Source organism: Alligator mississippiensis, chromosome 9 (genome assembly GCF_030867095.1).
Source record: "Alligator mississippiensis isolate rAllMis1 chromosome 9, rAllMis1, whole genome shotgun sequence".
Classification (NCBI taxonomy): domain Eukaryota; kingdom Metazoa; phylum Chordata; order Crocodylia; family Alligatoridae; genus Alligator; species Alligator mississippiensis.
Window position 1 is genome coordinate 51,330,572 of NC_081832.1, and position 12,627 is coordinate 51,343,198.

Consider the following 12,627-nt stretch of genomic DNA (forward strand, 5'->3'; position numbering starts at 1 on the left):
CAGTGGTGAGCTGTCATCAAGTGTGCTGAGCACTGAGGCAATACTAGTTAACTATCCATCCTGCTTTTCCTCCCTCCATCTTTGGACTATTCAGATGTTACATTTGGCACTACAAAACCAAGTGCTACAGAGAAGTTCTTGTGTCATCCAGGAACATTTCGTTAGCCTTTCCACCATTTTTGTAGCTGTTCAGAGGGCATACATGTTTGTCCTCTCAATTTTTATTTTTATTTTTGTAGTGCAACAAAAGCCATTTGTAGCACTACAAATGCAATGTTTGTCCATGGCCTCTTACACATGTGAATAGCTTCCTGGACTTCCACTGAGACTACTGGCTTGAGTAAAAGCTACCAGGACTGAGATCATAATTTTTATGTATTTTAGTATTACTTTTTCTTTTCCATAAATTCCTTCACCTTATGTTGTAAAAATATCTTACCACTGCATCCTTTGTGCTATAATAATTAATATAATGGTTTGTTTCATAGTAGTATATTCAAACCTCAAGAGGCATGTAGATTTCTTACAAACTGGAAATAGAAAAGACCTACTGGGTCTGCAAGTGTTTTCCTCAGCAAGTGCTGGATTGTGCCTTCATTTACTTTAGATTGAAAGTTCATTGTCTTGTCTTTACTTAAATGACTCTAGAGATTGCATTCCTATTATTTTCCTGGCAAAACTATTCACTACACCAACAAATCTCACTCTTTGGAAATATTCCTAAATCTTCACCTTTTTAATTTTCTAATTAAGGTTCAAGTAATTTGACCTTGGTGGCCAATCTAATAGGCAGCAGGAGGGGGGCAGGAGAGGGACATTAATAAATGGATATACAAAATAGTAAGATCATAGTAAACTCTGAGTTTTCTCTGTAGCTTCTGTAGGTGATTTATATTATAAAATAAGTACATGGAATCAAAAGAGATTAACACTTAGTATATACAATGACATTGAAAAAAAATCAGTGACTGTTTATTTTCTTGTTGAAATAGTAAATGATCAACTAGCAAACCTAATTTTTTGGTACTGTCTTTGTCTTCCTAAGGTTCCCAGTCTGAGCCTCCATCCTGCAGTGCCAGTTCCATCACTTGCCCGTCTGCTTGCACCTGTAGCAACAATGTTGTGGACTGTCGAGGAAGGGGCTTAACAGAAATTCCTGCTAACCTACCAGAGGATATTTGGGAAATGTAAGTGTCAGCATCAAAATATCATTCTCATCTGTGATATTCCAAGTCTAATTGTCTTCACAGCCTCACTTTATGGAAGTGAGCCTGAGTTTTTTTCAGCCCCTTCAGTTGATAACCATGGTCATTTGTAGGCTGCCTGGCTATTATCGCCATACTTTGGTGGGGGGGTTGGTCTTATGACTCAAGCCATTCTTAAAAACAAAATGAGATAATCTGCATCAAGCTCTGGCCTGAGAACTAGATCAAGTTCTCAGCAAATTCATTTCAAATTGTATTTTCACTTTCAGAAACCAGGGCTTGGGTCATATACCTAGAGACATGTATATTTTCCAGTAGAAGAAAATATATCTTGTATTTCTCTTAACAGGATTGTTTTCACTCTGAGCTACCTCAGTGATTTTCCCTAGAGACTGGAAGCTTTTCATGTTAGGCAGGCAGAATGCCCAGGTAGTGGGGGTCTCTTGCTGAAGACTGACATTGAACAGATTGTTCCCAATTATTTCCCCCCCTTTTCTCTTCCATTTCATCAATCCCAAATCTTAACACTTAGCTGAATGCATTCTCATGTCACCATTTCAGATATTAGTCTAACTGATTTACTTGTCTTTACTAGTTTTATCTGATGCAGTTGTCTACTTTTGCGTCTACAGTTTTATAGGAAGGTGTACAATCTACCACAGTTATGAATAGTGTGACATGAAACTAAATTGCTTTGGGTGTTCCACAGGGAATGGTGAGCAATAGTTTTCTTCCCGAGGTGGTTATACTGCAGATAGTATCCTTCTTGCAACCAGCTTTAAGAGCCTAAAAATTATGAATTCAATTGTATCCATGTAGTAACTGGACCAATTTAGCTTTTCACTGCTGCAGAAATATTGATAGACTGCAAGCTTCATTGGGATAAAGCTCAAGCACATCTCTCATTTCTAGGCAGGCCTGTTGTAATTTAGTATCTCACTGCCAAGAGTTTGACTGAGAGTTGCATCTAATCTAAAATGTCAGCATCACAGGTTTCATTGGCGATTGCTCCATGTGGCACTTGCTTAATGACTTCATCAAAACTTTTGTGATTACTATCCCAGAATAGTTTTCTGAAGGAGTTCCCTGTGCTTGATTGAATAAATTTCTACTTTTTGCTCAGATTTTACAATTATATAAAAAAGTTATATTTAAAACTTTAAAGTTTGCTGAACAGAAGTTAGATATAAATGCTGTCTTAAAATAATACTAGCCAAGGTACCTGGGGCATGTAGAATATTTACAGGAAATAGAAAAATATTCACATGCTTGACTTCACTTGTAAAAACACGGGATGCTTCCCTGCTTTCTATCAAAATATAGGCATAAACATCCTTGTGTTGGGCTCAAGGATGGACTGTCCCCGGTAGGGGAGGTGGTGTAAATTTCCCTTTGCTGGTCCCATGCTTTGGAATGAGTTTATAGCAGCTAGATGGTTGTCAAGGCTGTTACCAAGCTACATTTTTGTTCTCTTCCTTCCCTCCCCCCAACTCAAATTAATAAGTTACCTGTCCATTCCTGGTTGAATTTGTAATATTTTATATTACATGTCACCTGGGCATAGGCAGATATTTGGAAATTTTCTATCCTTGGAGGTGATAGTGTAAGTTACATCTAACATTTATTTTTAAGAAAAAAGTCTTGTAGTAGGAAATACTGAAAGGTTGAAAACAGAAGGAGAAATTTGTTTGTAATGCAACTTTCCATGTTGTTTAGCAGTCAACATTTGGAGGTGGCGGGAGGGCTGGGGGAGAGACTTGTTTGGGACCTGCTGCTTCAAGTTTGTGGTGTGTGGGAGAGGATGTTCAGATTTCTGTTAATATGAAAAGTGACAAGGAGCCAGGAGAAATGTTATTATACAAATTTGGTAAGAATCTATTGCCAATATCTGTAAAAGCCAGAAGGGTGTGTATTTTGGAAACTCTGGTGAACGAAATGACTCTTCCTTACAGTTAGAGAAGTATACTCAAAAGTTTGAAAGCGTTTAGAGGAGGTGCTAAGTACATACTAGCCTAATTTTGGTGTGCTCACATTTTTAAAATTCTGACCTGTAAGTTTAGATTCTGGATTTTTGTATGCGTTTTATTGTGTGCCCTTGCCTTTACCCTCTCTTTCATTCTCAAAGTGGTTTACTTGATGTTACAATGGATTTTTAAAGGGATTTTGGAACAGTCTAGTTGGTAAGAGAGAAAATTATATTCATACATAAAATTTCTTCTTCTTAAGGATTTTTCAATATTTCACTTCTTGATGGGTCTCGGGAATGAGCAAGTGTCAGAAGTACAAAAATATTAGGGAGGATTGCCTTCTTCATTTTATATTGGGCTTAAGGTTATTCAAGTAAGAGTTCCTATAACAACTCTCTCTGTCATGGTATGTGGCATTATGTGCTGGTACAGATGGATGGTAACTCTTTGTAAGGTGGAAATGGGATTGGTAAAAAGGGTGTATGAATCAGTTTAGATGCCTGAGATCTGAACTTTCATATTAAGGAGAAATGTAATCTTCTGGAAGAACAGAAGACACCCATGGGGACACGCATACAGCTAAAGAAGGATACTCTTTTGTTAGTACTACACACAAGCATAGAATGGTGGGGCGCGGGGGTGGGGGGGGGGTTCCCTGTGTGCCTGGCGGTAGACCTAGAAGTGGATCAGAAGGACTTCCGGCCCACTTCTGGGTTCACTGCTGAGCATACGGGGGGGCGGAGGGGGAGGCGGGGAGGGAGGCACGCTCCTATGGGATGTTCCATCTGCCCCAGCATCGCAGGGTTCACAAGCTGCACCTGGTACCTTGAGGTATGTAGAACAAATATTTAAAGCTGTGTCTATCCCGAATCACTGATTCTCTGAATCAGAATCGAATATTCAGATTCCGCCAAATTGAATCAGGACAGTGATCTGAATCAACAAATCAAATCTCTGTCCCTGATTTGGGCCAAATCCGAAACGAATACGGCCTGTTTTGCACACCTCTAATGCCAGTTAATATGGAGCATTGTCCAGCTGAAATCTCCCAACTGACTTCACTGCTTCAAATTAAAGTCCTCATGGATTTTTTTTCTAGAACATGTCTTCATTGAGACCAAAAAGCATCACTTTCAAAATTATTAATCTTTTGAATGTCAGTGGTTTTCACAATCCTGCTAGTCTTACCACCAAGATGTTAACTGAATTGCCACTAAAGGCACAGTATTAGGTACATAAGTAGATAGCTAAATAGATATAATTATTTGACCTACATGCTTTTGCTTGTTGTAGTTGAAAATTGAACTGGTATGATGGCAGCTAGCTCATTAAGAGGAAATGATTATAAAGTTGTCTTGGGCTTATAACCTTCTGAGAGATACGCGAGTGCAATAACTAAGACCATGGAGAAATCGTGTCCTTTGACAGCACCATGAGGACCAGTCCAATCAGATTCACTGAGGCAGTATATAGGCTACTAAATCTTTGATATGGGCATGCACGCATACATTTTTAGCCACTTTAAAAGGAGAGATCTGCAGCTTGGGAGTATGCATCAACTGTTATGCTGTAACTGTTAAATTGGTATAGTCCTGAAATGGTGCAATTTAGGTAAATCCCCCTAACTTTGATCCTGAATGAAGCAGGGTTAAAGCTAGCGGGGAGAGGTTTCTACACTAGTTCCACTACAAAATCATGTGGATGGAACAGTTGCATCCTATGCAAGACAACCTGGAATATGAAACATGCCTTGTTTCTGGCAGTATTCTTCATTCAGGGATTTCATAGGACCTTAAAAACATTCAGAGTCTAGTACTTCTCCCCTTCAGTGGGAATTTGCCATATCTTTTTTTAGGCGTAGCATCATTTCCTCCTAAGTAATTATATTATTTTTCACCAAGAGATTAAGAAAGTCACATTTCAAGTTAGTAGCAAGGCTAAAACCTTATCCCATGATTCTCAGGAGCCTGCTCTAACAATAACTAGTACCAAGCCAGGGCAGAAAGGATGAGGAATGGAAATATTGTGGAAATATAGCAGATATGCGTTTAGCAGATCTGGAGGGTTGGCTTTGCCTACTCTACTTTTGTTTTTGGATGGTCATGTGTATCTGTACCTCTTTCTCATTTCTGGTAGACTTGGGAGCATCACAGTGTCCACATGATGTTCTGTTGCACCTGCAGTGAGCACAGGCACACATGTTTGAGTTTGAAAAATAAAGATTAAGACAAACTTTTTTAAAGTGCCTAAATTTCTCTCAGGCTTAGTCTCCTAATTGTTACTTGGATGTCCTTGAAAATCTTACCAAAATTTGAAAAGGAACTCCACTTCAATTGGGATTATGGAGTTCACATGTATGCCAGTGAAACCCTGAACAGTGTCCTGTTAGATATAGGTATAATAAGTGAACAAAGGATTATTCACTGTAAGGAGACAGCAGAAGTCTTTTTAAAGAAATAACCACATGCTTTTTATAATGTTATAATGTGGGTTTGCAATCCTACATTCTTCTAATTTCTCCTTCCCCACAAGGGCTAGTGTCTTTACTTGCTGCAAAAATGAAATATGTGAGTTTTCTCTGGGTATGTACAGCTGTTACAGTTAGATTGACTTACCCAGGGTTAGGCTGATATAAATACCCAAATGTGCAGGCCTTCAGAGAACTTAAATCACTCAGAAATGTTTTGCCCAATCTAAGTTTGTGTACCTGAAGAGGTGCACTAACTGAGATCAAGATTGGGTTAACCCTATCTAGGAAAAGGTTAACCCAACCTAGAGAATGCTTGTATGTATTCGCAGTGCAGCATCAGGGCTGGGAAAGCCCTGTCACTTGCCCCAGCCCCAGCCCCAGGGCTGTGCTCTTCCCTACCCTCTCCTTTCCCCTGACCAAGGCTGGGCTATTTTTAGCCCCCTGGATCCTCCCCTGACTGGGAATCCCTCCCCAACCCCTACAGATCCACTAGCCTCCCCACTCCCTCAGTTACTTGCTCTGGTTTCTCCGCACAGCTTCTGGGAGTTGCAAACAGCTGTACACACCCTCTGGGAATGGCCCTGCTGGCAGGGGGATTACAAACCACGAGGTAAAGAAAAGTCTGGGAGACCTTAAAGTTATATGGAGTGGCAGCCAGTCACAATTTGGAAAACTTTCTCACAGTTGGACATAAATCTGCCAGCTAAATAGAATATGTGATTAAACTTTTAGTGCTCTATTTAATGGTTTAGACACTTCTGAATCCTTACATTTTAGGGAATATAACTTATTCGACTTTTAGTCTGAAGATAAGCCTCTTAAATCACTTTAATCCTATGTATATCCTCATCAATTCCTAGGCATTTCAGGTGGGAATAGTTTTTAATGGAAAGAATCAGTGGTAATAAGACATTTTTACTGTAATGTGAGATAAACCCCTACAGAAATGTTTATTACTCACACTCTGTTGCCATAAATACCTGTAAAGATTTCATTTTTATGGAATACATATTAAGAAATTTAACTAGACTTAGCTGAGTGTGTTCTAGCCAGGGTTGAACTCAATATGTATCTTAGTGGTGACATATCTAACATCTAGGTCATCTGTACATGTGCTTTGGGGTGGAGGTCGGGGCACTTTAATTAGAGCGGCTCTTGCAGCCGCTCTAATTAAAATGCCTGCAGCATCATGTATTCAGCGTTGCGTGCTTCAAAATGGCGGCAGGAGGGCTTGAACAAATGCTTGTTTGATAACTTGACTTTAATCTCTGAGGCATGACTTTTTTCATGTTTTATACCAACTTAACTAAGAAAGATAGTGTTAAAGAAAAGTGTACCCAGAAAAGTTTGTTTTGGGTATCCCCTGCTTTGGGATGAGACCACTTGGTCCATGACTCAGGTCAAGAGTCCTAGTTTTACCTACCCAGAGCTCCATTTTATATCTCTAGCTAGCAATCTAGATGTAGGGCAAGTAAGCCCCATATGGATGCTCTGCCTTTCCTATTTCTACCAGGGTAGTTGTGCTGGAGCAGTACTTTTGTTGCCCTCCCTTATTTCTTCCCTGTATTTAGGATTCCATCAAAGTCCTCCAGTGGAGGCTGTCATTGGCCTGTTGCCTCTTGGTTTAACCCAAATTTGCTTTTAGGGTGATTCTTTCCAAAATCAGGTTCTCCTATAGAGCATAAAATTGGGGCTGCTTAGTCTGCACTACCCCTACTTCCAAAAAATCAATCATCCAGGAAACCACAAAATAAATTGTACCAGGAAATAGAATTTGTTGCAGGAAATCCTAGTTTGCATTCAAATAGAAGCACAATTGAAACTGCTGCAGTTGTTACTGTATCTGTCCCTTAAGTATTGTTTCTAGCATGGCATATACAATTATTTTCTCCATGGTAAAAAAATTGATGCCCTTTGGGTGTCAATAATAAATTACCATTCTTCCCTTAGTCCTGTGCCTCAAGTGTACATCTCTAGATATTAGTTGTATTCAGTAATGGTTTTCAAATTCTTGTCTCCATTAATTCAATATTCCTTAGTAATCCCATTCATATCAAATATGATCCCTTGACTGACAGTAGCTGGTTTGTCCCGCATAAAATTAAACATGTAGCAGCTACTCTAAAACACGGTTATCAAAGATGACCTACATTCTGCTGTCTGTTTCACTATTAATTAAAAATGTTATAGTCAGCTTTTTTCTTGCCTGCCTTCCTTGGTATTCATAGACAGAACCTCTCTGCTGTGTTTGCCAATAAGTGCTAATTGTTGGGTTTGATGATAAGTCAAGCCTGCTATGAACTGGACCAAGACCAACCACTCGCTTGTCCTAGGCTACCAAATGGCTGTCATATGGTAACCATTTTTACTTGCTATTGACCTTGCTGCTTGTAGCTTGAAGGTGAAAAACTCCATAACCCGAGTTTCATCCTCTGCGCTGCCCTGTAATTTTTTCAGAAGTCCCTCCTTGTAATCCTGCCCCATCTACCAAGCAGAAATTAAGAAAAAAATAAGATGAAAGCTGTATTGAAGCCTTTTTCCTAATAAAATAAATAGTAGGAGAGTATAGTGCAATTCATGTTTTACAAACAATCATTTTGATCCTGGAGCTGACACCATCAGCCAAATTCACTGAGGGAAAAAAAAAAATGAAACTGAGAGCTACAGACTAAAGGCCCCACTGCTTACAACATGGCTTTCTTACAGTGTGATGCAGAGAAAAAATTATTCTCAAAGCAGCACACCTGAAAGGGATGGCAAGAGAAAGCTTAATAAGCTTCTGCTTGTCTCCACTGGTAATTCAGATGAGAACTTAAGTGGTTAAGCAGCTGGAGGAATTGACTTAAGAAGAAATAGTAAAACAAATTTAACTTGGCAAATTGCAGATGAATCAAAGATAAAAGCATTTTAAATGTATTTAAACAGTACCTACATTGCAGGTATGTAGGGTGAATAGCAATATAAAGAAAAGGAATTTAGGATTGTAACAGGGTCCTGCCCCAGGGGGTGGCTATGAAGCCCCTGGAGACCCCCTTAGCCCTTCTCTCCTATACTTTCTTCAGGCAATCTCCCCATCAATTCCCCTTGACATGATTATGTCTTTAGAATAGGGAGGCTGTCCCAGGGCTTCTCAGGCCTGATCTCATGCTTCTGAGCTCAGGTGTCTCCTCTGTCCACCTTAAGGGCTCATTATGCGGGCTCTGTCCTCCCCAGCCCAAACACCCAAGCCTCACAGATGTCACACCTACTAATCAAATCATAATGTCCCTACAGGCTATGGGCTTCTGGCTCTATCTGTCCTTACACTAGCCCCACTATAGGCTGACACTTTGGCCTCCTTAGCCTCTTGCTGTGGCCCATCAGTCCTTCTCCTTAGACCATGGCCCCACATCTAGGCCACTTAAGACCACTGGGCTTTCCAGCCCCACCAGTCTCTGGCTGTGGCCCTTCTTGGCCTTTGGCCCTTCCTGAGCCATGGTTCCACTCCTATGCCAATGAGATGCATGGGCACCCTGACCCTGCCTGCTCCCTGGACCCTCCAGACCTCTGCTGTCTTTCTGAGCTCTCTAGCCCCTGCTCTTTCTCTGTGCCCTCTGATCCTCCATTCTCTCTGGGCCCTGTGGCCCTCTGGCACACCTACAGGCTGCTTCTCAGGTGGCCTGCCTTCTCTTAAAGTAGCAGGAGCACCAAGCCTCCTTGTACAAGAATACAGAAGGAAAATAGCCTGACTGAAAAAGATTAGCTCTTAGAGTAAGCTAAGTGGAGGTGGTGGGCACTTCACTGTTTCGGTTAGGGCAGGCATAGCTGCAGACTGGTTCAAAAATGGCTGATTGGGTGAAAATCTAAACCCTCATTCCCTGAGAGCTCAGATGAAGTTGTTTAAAAACAGAGCATTTTCTGTAACTTATGTCTCTGCTGTCTGCCAGGCTCAAGCTGTTTTCAGAATGGGAGGAGGGGAAAGGGAGTAGAAGGGAAGAAGGAGGATCCAAGGAACTACAGACCAGTCCGCCTCACCTCTGTCCCCAGAAAAATTATGGAACAGGTCCTCAAATAATCCATTTCTAAGTACTTGAAGGAGAAGATGATGATATAGGAACAGTCAGCATGAATTCACCAAGAGCAAGTCACACCTGACCAACCTGATTGCCTTCTTTGATGAGATAAATGGTTTTGTCGATGTGAACTTAATATACCTTGACTTCAGCGAGTTTTTGATGCCATCTCCTACAGCATTCTTGCAAGCAAGCTGAGGAAGTATGGGTTGGATGAATGGACTATATGTAGATAGAAAGCTGGCTGGATTGTCAGGCTCAACAGGTAGTAATCAATGGTTCCATGTCTAGCTGGCAGCTGGTATCAAGTGGAGTGTCCCAGGGGTCGGTCCTGGAAGTGATTTTGTTCAATATCTTCATTAACAATCTGTAAGATGGGATGGAGTGCACCCTCAGCAAGTTTGCAGAGGACACCAAGCTGGGGGGTGTAGTAGGTACACTGGAGTGTAGGGCTAGGATTCAGCATGATCTAGACAAATTGGAGGATTGGGCCAGAAGAAATCTCACAAGATTCAACAAGGACAAGTGCAAAGTCCTGCACTTAGAATGGAAGCATCCCATGTACTGCTACAACCTGGGGACTGACTGCAGCTCTGAAGAAAAGGATTTGGGGGTTACAGTGGACAATAAGATGGATATGAATCAGCAGTGTGCTCTTGTTGCCAAGAAGGTTAACAGCATACTGGGTGTAGTTAAAGTGTTGCCAGCAGATCTAGAGAAGTAATTATTCTGCTGTATTCTGCACTGGTGAGGCCACAGCTGGAGACTGTATCCCATTTTGCCCCTCTCCCCCACTGCAGAAAGGAGTGTATAAGTTGGAGAGACTCCAGCAGAAAGCAACAAAAATGGTTCTGGGGCTGGGGCACATGACTTAAGGGGAGAGGCTGAGAAAACTGGGTTTATTCACTTAGAGAAGAAAAGACTGAGAGGGGATTTGATAACAGCCTTTAACTACCTGAAGGGTGGTTCTAGAGAGGCTGGAGTTAGACTGTTCTCAGACAGAACAAGGAGCAATGGTCTCAACCTGCAGCAAGAGAGGTTTAGGTTGGATATTAAGAAAAACTTCCTCACGAGGAGGGTGGTGATGCACTGGAACAATTTATCCAGAGAAGTGGTGGAATCTCCATCCTTGGAAATGTTTAAGGCCTGGCATAGCAGGGCACTAAGGCATGCCTGCTCCTTAAGGCTGAAGCAACCTGGCCAGTGACCTCAGCAGGCTAAGCAGGGCTCCCCAGCTGCAGGTTGCCATGGTAATAGCCTAAGGAAGTAATTGGCCACACCTGCCAATGTCCCCTGACTGGCAGAAGGCAAGGCTCTGGGATATATAAGCCCAGGCGGTAGCTAGTGGATACATACTCTCTCTCTGGCAACTGACAGGAAGGAGCTCTTGCCTGCTGAAGCTACTTGAGACTTGGTGCTGCCTGCCTAGCTCTCCCTACCCCTGCCTGCTCTGCTCTCTAGGTGATACATAACTACAGTGAGTCTCCCAGGTACCTAGAATAGGGGCATGCTACTCTGAGTGGAAGTTTGTCCCCTTCAAGGGACATAGTACTGCTGTTATTACTAGTATTTACGTTATAGCTTAGGGGCTTGTGTTTGTGTTCATGTTTACCCCGGAGGATTGGGATGAGGCTAGAAGGGGAGATTTGGAGGCCTCATGCCCTTTCTCTGCAGGCACTAATATGATTTGGTAGAGCCCAGTGTCAGGCAGTGAGCAGAGCACAAGAGGGGCATAGCCAGAAGGGCGCAATGAGCCCAGAGCACCAGGAGGGCACAGACAGAAGGTCTTGGTGAGCCCACAGCACAAGAGTGGTGCAGGTGCAAGGTTGGGTGAGCCCCTAGTGCCAGAGGGAAGGGACTCAGCTAAGGGGACACAGAAGTAGGTGCCCAGGAGAGAGGCACAGGGTCAGGCATCCAAGAGTAAGGCACAGAAAGCCAGTTACTAGAGAACTCAGAGCCTGCGTGTTGCAGAGAGAGAGGACCCAGAGGGCTCAACACCAGGGCCATATAGAGATGATGATGGTAGTAACACCTGCAAGGTATGGGACACGCGTAGGGATGGTCAGACTGAAGAAGTCAACCCTGAAGGAGGGAAGAAGACAAAGGAGTCTGTACCTGCTGAGCAATTCCTTTCCAGGGCTTGGAACAGAATCTAAGATCTGAGGCACTCCCCACACTAGCAAACTTTCTGTCCTTTCTGCTTCTAGTGCTGGTCCTTAAATGGTAATAACCTACTGTTGTTATAATTCTCTCTGGTTCTAACGAAAGGTTTGTGTGGTTGATCTGAAAGTTCAATCCTGCTGATGTCTCATGGGGAAAGTCAGTGATGGGAATTTGTTTTGGATTTTTTTTTTCCGTTGACTCTTTTTGCACACATGAAATGTTAAAAGAACATTATGACTGCAAATTCAAATTTAGGAAATGCCAGAATTAAAGTTGCCTCTTCAACTATGACTCATTTTGGAAATGAATCAGAGTTGGAAAATGAAGAAAACTGTCTGTGGGCCCTTTATTTGCAGAAATATGGTGGTGTGTCATGAATGAGGCAGGTAATTGCAGGGATGAGAAAAGATGGTCCTATGATTGAGGCACGTAAATGCTGCCCTAGAGATCTATATTGTATTCCTGCCTCTGCCACAGAGTTCCTACATAATGTTAGGTGAGTCACTTAAACCCAGCATTTCACAGGTGGCTGCTTTAATTTCCTTATTTTCTAACAAGCTTAATTGAGACTCTGGAGTCTCCTTTGCAGAAGCATTGAGGACTCACAGCTGTGACTGAAGTTTATAACACAACTTTCATTGACATATAAAGTTCAGTAGAATGCTGCGTACTCTAAAAAATCAGTTCCCAAGTATCTAAAATTTTGCATCCAAAATCAGTGGAAACTTTTACGCCCTCTCTCTGTGCTTCATCTCTAAATTGGGAACGCT

The 12,627-nt window shown here is 42.0% G+C and overlaps 1 protein-coding gene across 5 annotated transcripts in view; it reads left to right on the forward strand.

The window, feature by feature from the left end:
• The window catches only part of SLIT3 (slit guidance ligand 3), a 964,832-nt gene that overhangs the window by 632,195 nt on the left and 320,010 nt on the right, over positions 1 to 12,627 (forward strand). For all 5 annotated transcript variants that reach the window (XM_019487139.2, XM_019487141.2, XM_019487140.2 and 2 more), the window contains one exon: positions 1,046 to 1,187. In XM_019487139.2, the coding sequence (XP_019342684.1) occupies positions 1,046 to 1,187 (142 nt within the window). The remainder of the gene's footprint in view (positions 1 to 1,045; positions 1,188 to 12,627) is intronic.